Source organism: Choloepus didactylus, chromosome 1, assembly GCF_015220235.1.
Source record: "Choloepus didactylus isolate mChoDid1 chromosome 1, mChoDid1.pri, whole genome shotgun sequence".
In the NCBI taxonomy this organism is placed as follows: Eukaryota; Metazoa; Chordata; class Mammalia; order Pilosa; family Megalonychidae; genus Choloepus; species Choloepus didactylus.
In genome coordinates, this window is record NC_051307.1 from 17,322,384 (window position 1) to 17,338,369 (window position 15,986).

Here is a 15,986-nt window from a genome sequence, read left to right on the forward strand (position 1 = left end):
TAGGTAGGTATTATTATTTGATAATTTCTTATGGAGATGGGAAAAGCCCTAGGTAAAAAAATCAGGGATTTTGGTGTGGTTGAGAGAAAATTGAATTTTGTGATTGACAGTGGATTTGTAGCCTGATCTTCTCTTTTAATGTGGTGCTAGAACTCTAAATTTGATTTTAGGAATGGCAAGCTATGTTGGGGTTGCCTAACATTGTTTGTACATCCCTCCATATTCTGCGACAGCAGTGAGGAAAGGCATCCTGCAGGCAGTGATGGCAGATCTGTGTTTTGATGTAAAAATAGAAGGTGTTTAGATAAGAATTGAGGTAAGCAAGAGAAAAATATTAATGGCAAAAAGAAGTAGCTCACATAACTCTCTTTCGCAGTGAAAAGATTAAGTGTGGTAAAGTAGATTACTGAGAAGAACAGAAAAAATAAGATTATACTTCCAAAATCATGATGAAAAGTTTTGTGTAAGTTTAGAACTTTTGGTGAAAGAGTAATTTTGAAAACTTTGAATAGTAGAGTGAAATGCACATATAATTACAGGAAGGCACTCATTTATATACTACTTTATGCCATGAAAGTGTTAGAAGTTGAAGATGGGCTTTTTATATTGGCATGCTAGAAGTCATCCAGTCTCCTTCAGCTTCTGAGCTAAAATGTGCAAGGAAAGAAGTGATGGGAAAAGAAAATAATACATTATAAATTCTAGGAATGTAGTCGTATATCATAGTGCAAAACCTGGATAAAATCTGTACTGGAGAAAAGAGCTTGAGTTTCTGGTCTAGCTGAGGTTCTCTGCTTCCTCACCCAAATTAAGTTGGTTAGGTTATTAGAGGCTCCACATCTCATTTATTTCTACAACTGCAAAAAATGTGGGTGAAAAGGAGAGTTTCCCTGCCTCTTAAGGATGTCAGTTTGCTTGGTATATGGAAAGAGGAAAAGTAAGAAAAAGAATCACTTACATATAACACACTGTTTCCACATCCATAAACAATAAGAGACCCACTCGACGTCCGTGTCTTTGAATTCTCAGATGTTGAACAGTTGCTTGAATTTGAGGAGAGTTGAGCAATGGTGAAGTGGGAAAGTGCAGACTGGGTGTGAGAAGCTTGGTAAGTAGTTGCAATGGCTCAAGAAAGAGATGAGAGTATTCCCTTCCTTCTTATATTTGAGGAGAGAGGAAAAGGTGCAAAATTCCATACCTACCCTCAAATCCTTGTTATATAGCATTATTTTATTGGTGATAGGAGGTTTGGGAAAGGTATATCACTTATATTTTTGGGCACATGATTCAAGTAAGACAATTTTTTTGGCAGAGCAAATTAAGATGATGCTCTCTAAACAAAACTGGAGTCTCCAAACTTATTGGGCTCAATTTTAACAAACTGTTACTGTCACGAGTGACTGGCACATAGTAGTTTAAATATTTGCTGGCTGAGTCAGAGCAGGAATGGCAGGCTCTACCAATTTCTGACGGTATATGAAGGTCTCAGAGAGGTGGAAGACATCAACACTTCAGAACCTTCCTCGAGCAACCCTCTCGACATCCCTTATCTTGAGAACATGTGTTGTAACTACTACGGCAACTCCTGTGGCTACGGCTGTGGCCTGGGCTGTGGCTCTGGCTGTGGATACGGCTGTGGATATGGCTCTCACTATGGCTGTGGCCTGGGCTGTGGCTATGGCTGTGGCTACGGCTCTGGCTGTGGCTATGGCTGTGGATACAGCTCTCGCTATGGCTGTGGCCTGGGCTGTGGCTATGGCTGTGGCTATGGCTCTGGCTGTGGCTATGGCTGCTGTGGCTACCGGCCCTATTGCTACAGAAGATGTTATTCTTCTTGGTGCTAGAACATCACTATCTGAGCACCGTTTAGTTTTGAAATAACACTTCTAGGGTTAATTCTGAGGCCAGGCCCTGTACCTCCAGTTTTCTATATCCAAAGAATTGCATTGTTGACTGAGTCTGTAACTCTAAGTACTCATCTTAGAAGTGCATGTATGTGGTATCCTTTCATTGTTTTCCAATGACAGCTTTTTCATCATTAATTTGTGGTTCTGTCTTGTGACTGTAACCACTGTACAGCTGGGGATATTCCTTATTCTAAATAAAATTGCTCTTTGTTGCTAAGAAATATTTGTCTACCTTCTTGCGAATTGCTTCTGTCTTGAAGTATTATGACTGCCTTTGAAAATTGGGCAAGCAATTTGTTGACTGATCCTTATGTTTTTCATTATATAATACAATGATTTCTTCTTATACCTTCATCCTGAATAATGGCTTCTTCACTTATTTCTCATATCCCTCATGATGGACATACATATAGCCAGGCGCAAATAACATAGTATTTCAGAACTGTGCTTTGGAAAAGGCACCAGTGTTTAGAATGGAGCTAGACTGGAAAAAAAGGAGAGTAATGACACCTATAAAAGAGTTTATGACAATAGTCCCAAGGACAGAAAATAAGGCCTGAGTATTTAAAGGAGTAATAGAATGGAAGGAATAGTCCAGGTTTATTGACAAGGTCAAGTAAGACTTGGGTATTCAGCATACGGAGTAAAAAGCTAAGGAAAGTATAAGTTAGAAGAGAAATAGAGTGTATGTCATCTGGTTTTGATTTACTTTTTGGAATCTATATTTTCATATTTTGAGGTTGAGGTTATTGATTTAGTCATTTATTCAACAAACGTGTATATTTTCAATGGACAGCATAAAGCAGAAAAAAAAATCTGAATAGGTTATTCTTCCCCAGGTATTTACATTGATATGTAGAGATAAAAAAAGTAAAAACTAATTGTGATAAGTTATTTGAGACAATTGCTATGGAGAGTAATAGAGTTTAATGAGAAGGAGAGTATATACTAAATTTTAGAGAGCTAGGGCAGGGAGTTATTCTGTATTGTGAAATGTGAACTCAGACTTGACAGTAAAAAATGCCAGTTACAAAGTAAGAATGCAAAGTGGGTGAGCATGTTCCTAAAGTTCTAGTATGGACAGGTGTATTCACATTTTTTTCAGTTGGATACAAGCAAGGCCCAGTCCCTCCCTGGGGCTTTCTTTGGACTGGGGCATATATCACAATGGATTCAAAGCCTTGTTTTGTTACTTGCCTAGTTTTCTGAACATGGAGCGCTTGAAGCATTGTGCGGCTTTGCCTTTAGTGTCCTTTCCTTATCTGATCAACCAGAACTTTAACATTTAAATCTTACAACACAGAGCCTTTTCAGATTCAGGAACAAGCATGTTTCAATCAGCAGTAATAAAGAAGTCACTGATCATATCCATGATATGGTATAGATCATATCATATCCATAAAGTCTGATTCTCTGATGTCCTTGGGGTCTAGAGACACTATAAAATGGTTGAGAACAAGGAAGATGGCCCTGCCATGCAAGTCAGTACTAGAGTGAGGCTAGCCCAGGACCTAAACTGGGCTAAGTGAAGAATTTGTGTTTGCTTAATCAATCCATTTTTTAAACGGAAAACTACGATTGGGTGAAAATTATATCCAAGACATGTAAACAGATCCAGTAATCCAGGGTGTGAAGAATAGAGATTGTTTTTGTCTCAATGTGCCTGTATCCCAAAATCTGAAGGGGAAGGTATTAGAAATAATGTCATCTGGATAGAATGTTAATTTCAATAATCTAGGGGCATTGTAGCCTGAAGGTGGATGTTGGCAGTAATAATGAAAGGCAAAGTGTCCGTTCCAGGGAATTCCTGAAGTAGAATTTAGAGTTTTGAATTTCAGAATGACAGAAAGGAAAAAAAAATCAAAAGTAACAAATGGAAGAGTGATTTATTTTCTTTTTCCATATTGTTGAGAAAAAAAATACAGCAGACTGATTGGATTAGGTCAGTGATCAACATCAGAAAATAATCAGTAGGAAAATTCCTCAACTGAAGTGAAAATATCCAATAATGAAAGCTTTCTGTAAGAGGAATAGGCAACATTGTGAAAATCCCTGTTGAAGACGTTCAAAAAGTCTGGACCAACAATCATTTCTTTGTTTTCAGAATTGCGCATCCATGAGAAGCACTGATCTTCCTGAGGTTCTACACCTTCCATCTTTGAATTCATGAGTATTTTATAGAAATTAATTTAAAAGATTAGAGCCTACCTGATTCTGAACATGGTGATTTAAATAAAATATTGATAAGTAAGATGAGGAAAAGAAAATATAAATCTCCATTTCTTTTCTTTTTTTTTTCTTATTGACTGCATCTATGGTGTTAGAAAGGTTGTATGTTGAGCATAGAGCGTGAAGAAAGTTTATGTTTGCATTTGGACATGTATAAATAGAAGCTTATTTCCTGATTCAGTATGTCTTAGTTTGCCAGGGCTGCTGTCATAATACCACAGAATGTGTCACCTTAAATAACAGGAATGCAAGTGACTCACAGTTCTGGAGGCTCTGGGTCCAACAGCAAGGCATCTGCAGGCCATGGCTTCTTCGGGTCTGTTGAATCCTGGCGTTGGCTTGGTCTCTGCTCTATCACATGACAATCTACCTCTGACTCCTGCTGTCTCTTCCTGATCACCATCCCCCTTACAGGGACTCCAGTCGTAATGGATCAAGGCCCACCCTCATTCAGTTTGGACTCACCTTAACTAACAACATATTAAAGTTCCTGTAAACAAATGGGTTCACACCCAGACGACCAGACTGAGGACATGAACTATCTTATGTGGGGGATGTTTTTCAGCCCCCCACACAGGGCTTCTACACTTAGGTACTATTTTTTTTTTTCATTTTTTAAAATTGTGAACGTTAACATATATGCGTAACAGTGATAGCTTCCAATATACAGTTTCACAAGTAGTTAGAGAGTAGGTACCATTGATATTTCCAAGTGGATAAGTCTTGGTTGTAGGGAGAGGGGCAATGTCTCCAGAAAAGCAAAGTGGGCCAGCTAGAGAATCAATGGTATAGACGGAACAAGCTCTAATCTTTCTATTTTTCTTGCAGTGTGTAAATAAGATAATACTAAAATAAGACTCTAAAAAGGTAATGGGGATCTGATGGGAGGTCTAGACCTGATTCTTTAGGGAGAGACACCTGATTCATGCAGGGTGTTGGAAGCTGAGACAAAAACCCCATGTGCTTTATCTTTGCAAACTTCCAGTTCCCAAGCCTATACTTTTCCTGTGGCTTCTGCTCAGTGTCAGTGAAATTCATCTGGAGTGTCCATGGAGTGCCTAGCTGGGTCAACAACAGAATGGGTTGTTAGGTATTATTATTTAAAAATTACTTATGGCATTGGGAAAAGCTCTAGGTAGAAAAATCAGGGATTCTGGTGTGGTTGAGAGAAAATTGAATTTTATGATTGAGAGGGGGATGCAGGTAAATGGATATCTGGTCATGTTCTACTGCTCAAATGTGATATTAGAACTCCAGAACTAGAGTTTCGGGATACTGACTTTCTGAAATACCGGCAAGGAAAGGGATGGAAGTCGGCATTGATATTATGTCCTTCTGTATATTGTGATAGTAGACAGTGAGGGCATCCTGCAGGAAGTGATGGCAGATCTGTGCTTTGATGTAAAAATAGAAGGTGTTAGCTAAGAATTGAGGTTAGCAAGAAAAAATATTAATGGCAGAAGGAAGGAGCTCACATTACTCTCTTTGCAGTGAAAAGATTGCGTGGTAGAGTAGATTACTGAGAAGAATGGAAAAAATAACATTATGCTTCCAAAATCAGGATGAAATTTTTTGTATAAGGTTGAGAAACTTTGGTGAAAGAGTAATTTTTAAAACTTTGAATAGTAAAGTGAATTGTACATATAATTAGAGTACAAAAGTTATTTACCTGCTACTTGATGTCCTGCTTTATGGAGATGATGGTGCGCTGTTTATATCACGATAAAAGTAATCAACTGTCCTTCACTTTCTGAGCCAAATGTGCAAGGAGCAGTAGAGATGGGAGAAGAAAATCATACTTTCTTAAATTCTAGGAATGCACCTATATATCATAATGCAAAACTAGGATACAATCTGCATTGGACCAAATAGCTTAAATTTCTGGTCTAATGGAGGATTTCTGCTTCCCCATGCAAATTAAAGTGGTTAGTTTGATAGAGGCTCTACACCCTAATTATTTGTACAAATACAAAAAATGTGGGACCAAAAGAGGGTTTTGCTGCCTCTTCAGGATGTCAGTTTGGTATATGAAAAGAGGAAAAATAAGAAAAAGAATCACTTACGTGTGACACACTTTGTCCACAGACATAAAAAGTAAGAGACCCACTGGATGTCCTTGGCTTTGAATTCTCCGACTTTGAACAGTTTCTTGAAATTGGGAAGGGCAGGACAGGTGTGAGAAGCATGGCAAGAAGTTGTAATGATTCAAGAAAGAGTTAATATTCCCTCCTTTATTCAATTTTAGGAAAGAGGAAAGTGGAAAAGTTGCAAAATTCCATACATAAACTCAAATTCTTTTTATATGAACTTGCTTATTAGTGATAGGGTTTGGGGAATGTACGCCAGTGTTACATTTGGGCACATGATTCAATTAAGGCAATTATTTGGCAGTGCAAATTAAAATGAAGCTTTCTCAACAAAACTGGAGGCTGCAAGATAATGGGCTAAATTGTCACCAGTTTTAGCAATTGTCACCAGTTTGTCACCAGTGACTGACACATAATAATTTACATGTTTGCTGGCCAAATCAGAGCAGGAATGGCATGCTCTGCCAATGTCAACAGTATATAAAGGTCCCAGGGAGGTGGAAGACATCGACACTTCAGAACGTTCCTCGTGCAACCCTCTTGACATCCCTCCTCTTGACAACATGTGTTGTAACTACTACGGCAACTCCTGTGGCTACGGCTGTGGCCTGGGCTGTGGCTACGGCTCTGGCTGTGGCCATGGCTGCGGATATGGCTCTCGCTATGGCTGTGGCCTGGGCTGTGGCTGTGGCTGTGGCTATGGCTCTGGCTGTGGCTATGGCTGTGGATACGGCTCTCACTATGGCTGTGGCCTGGGCTGTGGCTACGGCTGTGGCTACGGCTCTGGCTGTGGCTACGGATGCTGTGGCTACCGGCCCTATTGCTACAGAAGATGTTATTCTTCTTGGTGGTAGAACATCACTATCTGCGCACCGTTTGCTTTTGATACGATACTTTTAGGGCTAATTCTGATGCCAGGCTGTGTACCTCAAGATTTCTATCTCCAAAATTGCATACTTGACTGAGACTGAACCCCTAGTACCCATCTGATATGGTATTTATGTGGCCAGAGTCTGTACGGTATCCTCTCATAAGTTTCTAATGTTAGCCAATTCTCCATTAATTTCTGGTATTTTGTTATGACTGTAAGATCCTACAACTGGATAAATGCCTTATTTTCAATAAAAATTGTTCTTTGCTGGTAAGAAATATTTGTGTACTTTCTTGTGATATTCTCATATCTGCGGTGTTAATGGCAGCTTTTGAAAACGGGCAAGCAATAAGTTGTCTGAATCTCAGCTGCTTCATTAATAAAGTATAGATGTTTATTCTCATACTTGTATCAAAAATAATACATTCTCCACATATTTCTCACTTGCAACATGCTCAGGCACACGTACACCTGGGCGTAAATCACAGAGACTTTCAGAACTGTGCTTTGGAAATGGCGCTAAATCCTAGAATTGAGTTAGCAGGAAAAAAAGGGGAGGAATGTCACCTATTGAGGAGGCTATGACAAAAATCATAAGGCTAGCAAATGTGTCCTGAGTGTTTAAAGAGTATTTGGATGGAAAAATAATCCAGAGTTATTGGTAAGTTAAGTCAGACTTGGCTGTCAGGTTAAGGAGAAAAAGGAAGGAAAGTATAATTTAGAAGAAAAATAAAATATCATGCCATTGGAATTTGATTTCTTGTCAGGCATTTTTGTTTTCATGTTTTGAGGTTGAGGAAATTGATTTAATTCACTTATTCAACAAATATACATGAATATTTTCAGCGGACTTCATCCCAGATCCTGAAAACACAAGCAGAACAAAAATATGATCAGGTTACTACCCTGTGGGGTTGACATTGAACATATGGAGATAAAAACTAATTGTGATAAATTCATTTGAAACAATTACTATGGAAGGAGTGAACCAGTTTAATATGAATGAGATTATGTACTGAAATATTTTGGAGATAAGTCACAGAGTTATTTTGAAATTTCATCATTTGAAGTGAGTTCTTTTGATAAAAAGAAGTTAGTAAGAAAGACTGAAAGGACTTCAGGGAGTGCTTACTGGACAAGCAGCTTCATTAGTCTCTAGATTGGGTCATGTGGTTCCACACTGTTTTCCATTGAAAACAAGCAAGGCCCAGGTCCACAGGGGCTCTCTCTGGATGGGGGGCCGATATGACAATGGATGAAACCTGGTCTAACAGCTGCTTGGCTTTCTGAACATGGAGAATCTCATGCTTTTTGGGTTTTGCATTTGTCTCTTTTTTTCACCTGACCAACCAGATATTTAGCATTCAACTACTAGAAGAGAAAACAACTTTTTCAGATTCACTAACAATCATGTTTCAGATTGTTTCAATCCGCAGTAATAAAGGAGTCATGGATTATATCTATGACATGATATGGATCCATACCATTTCCATAAAATCTGATTCTCCCATGTCCTTGGGGTTAGAAGCACAACAAAATGGAGGAGAATAAGGAATATGGCCCTGCCGTCCAAGTTAATGCTAGAGTAAGTCTATGCCAAGGATGTAAGTTTGGCTAACTGAAGTATTTGTGTTTAACTTATGCTATCCATTTTTTGTTGGAAAAATATGATTGGGTGAAAATTATATCCAAGACATGTAAACAGATCTGGTAATCCAGGGTTTGCAAAATAGAGACTGTTTTTGTCTCAATGTGCCTATATCCCAAAATCTGAAGGGGAAGGCATTAGAAATAATGTCATCTGGATAGAATGTTAATTTCAATAATCTAGGGGCATGGTAGACTGAAGGTGGATGTTGGCGGTGATAATGAAAGGCAAATTGTCTATTCCAGGGAATTCCTGAAGTAGAATTTAGAGTTTTGAATTTCAAGAATGACAGAAAGGAAAAAGAAAATCAAAGGGAACAAATGGAATGGTGATTTATTTTCTTTTTCCATATAGTTGTGAAAAAAATTACAGGAGACTGATTGGATTAGGCCAGTACCAAGATCAAAGAATTATCAGTAGGAAAATTCCTCAACCGAAGTGAAAATATCCAATAATAAAATCTTTCTGTAAGAGGAATAGGCAACATTGTGAAAATCACAGCCTGTTGAAGACGTACAAAAAAGTCTGGACCAACAATCATTTCTTTGTTTTCAGAATTGGGCATCCAGGAGAAGGACTGATCTTCCTGAGTATCTACACCTTCCATCTTTGAATTCATGAATATTTTATAGAAATTACTTTCAAATATTAGAGCCTACCTGATTCTGAACATGGTGATTTAAAGAAAATACTGATAAATAAGATAAGGAAAAGAAAATCTCATTCTCCATTTCTTTCTTTTTTTTTTTTTGGCTGCATCTATGGTGTTAGAAAGGTTGTATGTTGTGTATAGAGTGTGAAGAAAGTTTATGTTTGCATTTGGACATCTATAAATAGAAGCTTATTTCCTGATTCAGTATCTCTTAATTTGACAGGGCTGCTGTCATAATACCATAGAATGTGTCACCTTAAATAAGAGGAATGCAAGTGACTCACAGTTTTAGAGGCTCTGGGTGCAACAGTAAGCTATCTGCAGGCCATGGCTTCTTCGGGTCTGTTGAAACCTGGCGTTGGCTCGGTCTGTGCTCTATCACATGGCAATCTATCTCTGTCTCCTCCTCTCTCTCTCTTCCTGATCACGGTCCCCCTTACAAGGACTCCAGTCATAATGGATCAAGGCCCACTCTCATTCAGCTTGGACTCAACTTAACTACCAACATATTAAGGTTCCTGTTTACAAATGGGTTCACACCCAGACGACCAGGCTGAGGACGTGAACTATCTTTTGTGGGGGATGTTTTTCAGTCCCCCACACAGGACTTCTAGACTTAGGTACTACTTTTTTTTTCATTTTTTGAAAATTGTGAGGGTAACATACATGCGTAACAGTGATAGCTTCCGAAGTACAGTTTCACAAGTAGTTAGAGAGTAGGTAGTATTGATATTTCCAACTGCATAAGTCTTGGTTGTAGGGAGAGGGGCAATGTCTCCAGAAAAGCAAAGTGGGCCAGCTAGAGAATCAATGGTATAGACGGAACAAGCTCTAATCTTTCTATTTTTCTTGCAGTGTGTAAATAAGATAATACTAAAATAAGACTCTAAAAAGGTAATGTGGATCTGATGGGGGTTCTAGACCTGATTCTTTAGGGAGAGACACCTGATTCATGCAGATTGTTGGAAGCTGAGACAAGAACCCCATGTGCTTTATCTTTGCAAACTTCCAGTTCCCAAGCCTGTACTTTTCCTGTGGCTTCTGCTCAGTGTCAGTGAAATTCTTCTGGAGTGTCCAAGGAACGCCTAGCTAGGTCAACAACAAAATGGGCTGTTAGGTATTACTATCTGAAAATTACTTGTGGCGTTGGGAAAAGCTCTAGGTAGAAAAATCAGGGATTCTGGTGTGGTTGAGAGAAAATTGAATTTTATGGTTGAGAGGGGGATGTAGGTCAATGGATATCTGGTCATGTTCTTCTGCTCAAATGTGGTATTAGAACTCCAGAACTAGAGTTTAGAGATACTGACTTTCTGGAATACCGGCAAGGAAAAGGTGTGGGAATCGGCATTGATATTATGTCCCTCTCCATATTGTGATAGTAGAGAGTGAGGGCATCCTGCAGGAAGTGATGGCAGATCTGTGCTTTGATGTAAAAATAGAAGGTGTTAGCTAAGAATTGAGGTTAGCAAGAAAAATATTAGTGGGAGAAGGAAGGAGCTCACATTACTCTCTTTTGCAGTGAAAAGATTGTGTGGTAAAGTAGATTACTGAGAAGAATGGGAAAAATAACATTATGCTTCCAAAATCATGATGAAAATTTTTGTATAAGGTTGAGAAACTTTGGTGAAAGAGTAATTTTTAAAACTTTGAATAGTAAAGTGAATTGTACATATAATTAGAGTACAAAAGTTATTTACCTGCTACTTGATGTCCTGCTTTATGGAGATGATGGTGCGCTGTTTATATCACGATAAAAGTAATCAACTGTCCTTCACTTTCTGAGCCAAATGTGCAAGGAGCAGTAGAGATGGGAGAAGAAAATCATACTTTCTTAAATTCTAGGAATGCACCTATATATCATAATGCAAAACTAGGATACAATCTGCATTGGACCAAATAGCTTAAATTTCTGGTCTAATGGAGGATTTCTGCTTCCCCATGCAAATTAAAGTGGTTAGTTTGATAGAGGCTCTACACCCTAATTATTTGTACAAATACAAAAAATGTGGGACCAAAGGAGGGTTTTGCTGCCTCTTCAGGATGTCAGTTTGGTATATGAAAAGAGGAAAAATAAGAAAAAAAATCACTTACGTGTGACAGACTTTGTCCACAGACATAAAAAGTAAGAGACCCACTGGATGTCCTTGGCTTTGAATTCTCCGACTTTGAACAGTTTCTTGAAATTGGGAAGGGCAGGACAGGTGTGAGAAGCATGGCAATAAGTTGTAATGATTCAAGAAAGAGTTAATATTCCCTCCTTTATTCAATTTTAGGAAAGAGGAAAGTGGAAAAGTTGCAAAATTCCATACATAAACTCAAATTCTTTTTATATGAACTTGCTTATTAGTGATAGGGTTTGGGGAATGTATGTCAGTGTTACATTTGGGCACATGATTCAATTAAGGCAATTATTTGGCAGTGCAAATTAAAATGAAGCTTTCTCAACAAAACTGGAGGCTGCAAGATAATGGGCTAAATTGTCACCAGTTTTAGCAATTGTCACCAGTTTGTCACCAGTGACTGACACATAATAATTTACATGTTTGCTGGCCAAATCAGAGCAGGAATGGCATGCTCTGCCAATGTCAACAGTATATAAAGGTCCCAGGGAGGTGGAAGACATCGACACTTCAGAACCTTCCTCGTGCAACCCTCTTGACATCCCTCCTCTTGACAACATGTGTTGTAACTACTACGGCAACTCCTGTGGCTACGGCTGTGGCCTGGGCTGTGGCTACGGCTCTGGCTGTGGCCATGGCTGCGGATATGGCTCTCGCTATGGCTGTGGCCTGGGCTGTGGCTGTGGCTGTGGCTATGGCTCTGGCTGTGGCTATGGCTGTGGATACGGCTCTCACTATGGCTGTGGCCTGGGCTGTGGCTACGGCTGTGGCTACGGCTCTGGCTGTGGCTACGGATGCTGTGGCTACCGGCCCTATTGCTACAGAAGGTGTTATTCTTCTTGGTGGTAGAACATCACTATCTGCGCACCGTTTGCTTTTGATACGATACTTTTAGGGCTAATTCTGATGCCAGGCTGTGTACCTCAAGATTTCTATCTCCAAAATTGCATACTTGACTGAGACTGAACCCCTAGTACCCATCTGATATGGTATTTATGTGGCCAGAGTCTGCACGGTATCCTCTCATAATTTTCTAATGTTAGCCAATTCTCCATTAATTTCTGGTATTTTGTTATGACTGTAAGATCCTACAACTGGATAAATGCCTTATTTTCAATAAAAATTGTTCTTTGCTGGTAAGAAATATTTGTGTACTTTCTTGTGATATTCTCATATCTGCGGTGTTAATGGCAGCTTTTGAAAACGGGCAAGCAATAAGTTGTCTGAATCTCAGCTGCTTCATTAATAAAGTATAGATGTTTATTCTCATACTTGTATCAAAAATAATACATTCTCCACATATTTCTCACTTGCAACATGCTCAGGCACACGTACACCTGGGCGTAAATCACAGAGACTTTCAGAACTGTGCTTTGGAAATGGCGCTAAATCCTAGAATTGAGTTAGCAGACAAAAAAGGGGAGGAATGTCACCTATTGAGGAGGCTATGACAAAAATCATAAGGCTAGCAAATGTGTCCTGAGTGTTTAAAGAGTATTTGGATGGAAAAATAGTCCAGAGTTATTGGTAAGTTAAGTCAGACTTGGCTGTCAGGTTAAGGAGAAAAAGGAAGGACAGTATAAGTTAGAAGAAAAATAAAATATCATGCCATTGGAATTTGATTTCTTGTCAGGCATTTTTGTTTTCATGTTTTGAGGTTGAGGAAATTGATTTAATTCACTTATTCAACAAATATACATGAATATTTTCAGCGGACTTCATCCCAGATCCTGAAAACCCAAGTAGAACAAAAATATGATCAGGTTACTACCCTGTGGGGTTGACATTGAACATATGGAGATAAAAGCTAATTGTGATAAATTCATTTGAAACAATTACTATGGAAGGAGTGAACCAGTTTAATATGAATGAGATTATGTACTGAAATATTTTGGAGATAAGTCACAGAGTTATTTTGAAATTTCATCATTTGAAGTGAGTTCTTTTGATAAAAAGAAGTTAGTAAGAAAGACTGAAAGGACTTCAGGGAGTGCTTACTGGACAAGCAGCTTCATTAGTCTCTAGATTGGGTCATGTGGTTCCACACTGTTTTCCATTGAAAACAAGCAAGGCCCAGGTCCACAGGGGCTCTCTCTGGATGGGGGGCCGATATGACAATGGATGAAACCTGGTCTAACAGCTGCTTGGCTTTCTGAACATGGAGAATCTCATGCTTTTTGGGTTTTGCATTTGTCTCTTTTTTTCACCTGACCAACCAGATATTTAGCATTCAACTACTAGAAGAGAAAACAACTTTTTCAGATTCACTAACAATCATGTTTCAGATTGTTTCAATCCGCAGTAATAAAGGAGTCATGGATTATATCTATGACATGATATGGATCCATACCATTTCCATAAAATCTGATTCTCCCATGTCCTTGGGGTTAGAAGCACAACAAAATGGAGGAGAATAAGGAATATGGCCCTGCCGTCCAAGTTAATGCTAGAGTAAGTCTATGCCAAGGATGTAAGTTTGGCTAACTGAAGTATTTGTGTTTAACTTATGCTATCCATTTTTTGTTGGAAAAATATGATTGGGTGAAAATTATATCCAAGACATGTAAACAGATCTGGTAATCCAGGGTTTGCAAAATAGAGACTGTTTTTGTCTCAATGTGCCTATATCCCAAAATCTGAAGGGGAAGGCATTAGAAATAATGTCATCTGGATAGAATGTTAATTTCAATAATCTAGGGGCATGGTAGACTGAAGGTGGATGTTGGCGGTGATAATGAAAGGCAAATTGTCTATTCCAGGGAATTCCTGAAGTAGAATTTAGAGTTTTGAATTTCAAGAATGACAGAAAGGAAAAAGAAAATCAAAGGGAACAAATGGAATGGTGATTTATTTTCTTTTTCCATATAGTTGTGAAAAAAATTACAGGAGACTGATTGGATTAGGCCAGTACCAAGATCAAAGAATTATCAGTAGGAAAATTCCTCAACCGAAGTGAAAATATCCAATAATAAAATCTTTCTGTAAGAGGAATAGGCAACATTGTGAAAATCACAGCCTGTTGAAGACATACAAAAAAGTCTGGACCAACAATCATTTCTTTGTTTTCAGAATTGGGCATCCAGGAGAAGGACTGATCTTCCTGAGTATCTACACCTTCCATCTTTGAATTCATGAATATTTTATAGAAATTACTTTCAAATATTAGAGCCTACCTGATTCTGAACATGGTGATTTAAAGAAAATACTGATAAATAAGATAAGGAAAAGAAAATCTCATTCTCCATTTCTTTCTTTTTTTTTTTTTGGCTGCATCTATGGTGTTAGAAAGGTTGTATGTTGTGTATAGAGTGTGAAGAAAGTTTATGTTTGCATTTGGACATCTATAAATAGAAGCTTATTTCCTGATTCAGTATCTCTTAATTTGACAGGGCTGCTGTCATAATACCATAGAATGTGTCACCTTAAATAAGAGGAATGCAAGTGACTCACAGTTTTAGAGGCTCTGGGTGCAACAGTAAGCTATCTGCAGGCCATGGCTTCTTCGGGTCTGTTGAAACCTGGCGTTGGCTCGGTCTGTGCTCTATCACATGGCAATCTATCTCTGTCTCCTCCTCTCTCTCTCTTCCTGATCACGGTCCCCCTTACAAGGACTCCAGTCATAATGGATCAAGGCCCACTCTCATTCAGCTTGGACTCAACTTAACTACCAACATATTAAGGTTCCTGTTTACAAATGGGTTCACACCCAGACGACCAGGCTGAGGACGTGAACTATCTTTTGTGGGGGATGTTTTTCAGTCCCCCACACAGGACTTCTAGACTTAGGTACTACTTTTTTTTTCATTTTTTGAAAATTGTGAGGGTAACATACATGCGTAACAGTGATAGCTTCCGAAGTACAGTTTCACAAGTAGTTAGAGAGTAGGTAGTATTGATATTTCCAACTGCATAAGTCTTGGTTGTAGGGAGAGGGGCAATGTCTCCAGAAAAGCAAAGTGGGCCAGCTAGAGAATCAATGGTATAGACGGAACAAGCTCTAATCTTTCTATTTTTCTTGCAGTGTGTAAATAAGATAATACTAAAATAAGACTCTAAAAAGGTAATGTGGATCTGATGGGGGTTCTAGACCTGATTCTTTAGGGAGAGACACCTGATTCATGCAGATTGTTGGAAGCTGAGACAAGAACCCCATGTGCTTTATCTTTGCAAACTTCCAGTTCCCAAGCCTGTACTTTTCCTGTGGCTTCTGCTCAGTGTCAGTGAAATTCTTCTGGAGTGTCCAAGGAACGCCTAGCTAGGTCAACAACAAAATGGGCTGTTAGGTATTACTATCTGAAAATTACTTGTGGCGTTGGGAAAAGCTCTAGGTAGAAAAATCAGGGATTCTGGTGTGGTTGAGAGAAAATTGAATTTTATGGTTGAGAGGGGGATGTAGGTCAATGGATATCTGGTCATGTTCTTCTGCTCAAATGTGGTATTAGAACTCCAGAACTAGAGTTTAGAGATACTGA

General features: G+C 38.8%; 3 protein-coding genes across 3 annotated transcripts; all 3 read left to right on the top strand.

The window, feature by feature from the left end:
* Window positions 1–1,559: 1,559 nt before the first annotated feature.
* Window positions 1,560–1,844, top strand: LOC119522724 (keratin-associated protein 21-1-like). Its single transcript, XM_037821699.1, has one exon. It carries the CDS (start codon window positions 1,560–1,562, stop codon window positions 1,842–1,844), a length of 285 nt encoding a protein of 94 aa, XP_037677627.1.
* Window positions 1,845–6,786: 4,942 nt separating this feature from the next.
* LOC119544013 (keratin-associated protein 21-1-like) lies at window positions 6,787–7,077 on the top strand. Its single transcript, XM_037849025.1, has one exon. The coding sequence runs from the start codon at window positions 6,787–6,789 to the stop codon at window positions 7,075–7,077; it is 291 nt and encodes a 96-aa protein (XP_037704953.1).
* Window positions 7,078–12,072: 4,995 nt separating this feature from the next.
* LOC119544062 (keratin-associated protein 21-1-like) lies at window positions 12,073–12,363 on the top strand. The gene has a single exon (XM_037849150.1). The coding sequence runs from the start codon at window positions 12,073–12,075 to the stop codon at window positions 12,361–12,363; it is 291 nt and encodes a 96-aa protein (XP_037705078.1).
* Window positions 12,364–15,986: the final 3,623 nt, after the last annotated feature.

Excerpts from the sequence above, each read along its gene's own strand:
- LOC119522724 (XM_037821699.1), top strand. The coding sequence starts at position 1,560 with ATGTGTTGTAACTACTACGGCAACTCCTGTGGCTACGGCTGTGGCCTG.
- LOC119544013 (XM_037849025.1), top strand. The coding sequence starts at position 6,787 with ATGTGTTGTAACTACTACGGCAACTCCTGTGGCTACGGCTGTGGCCTG.
- LOC119544062 (XM_037849150.1), top strand. The coding sequence starts at position 12,073 with ATGTGTTGTAACTACTACGGCAACTCCTGTGGCTACGGCTGTGGCCTG.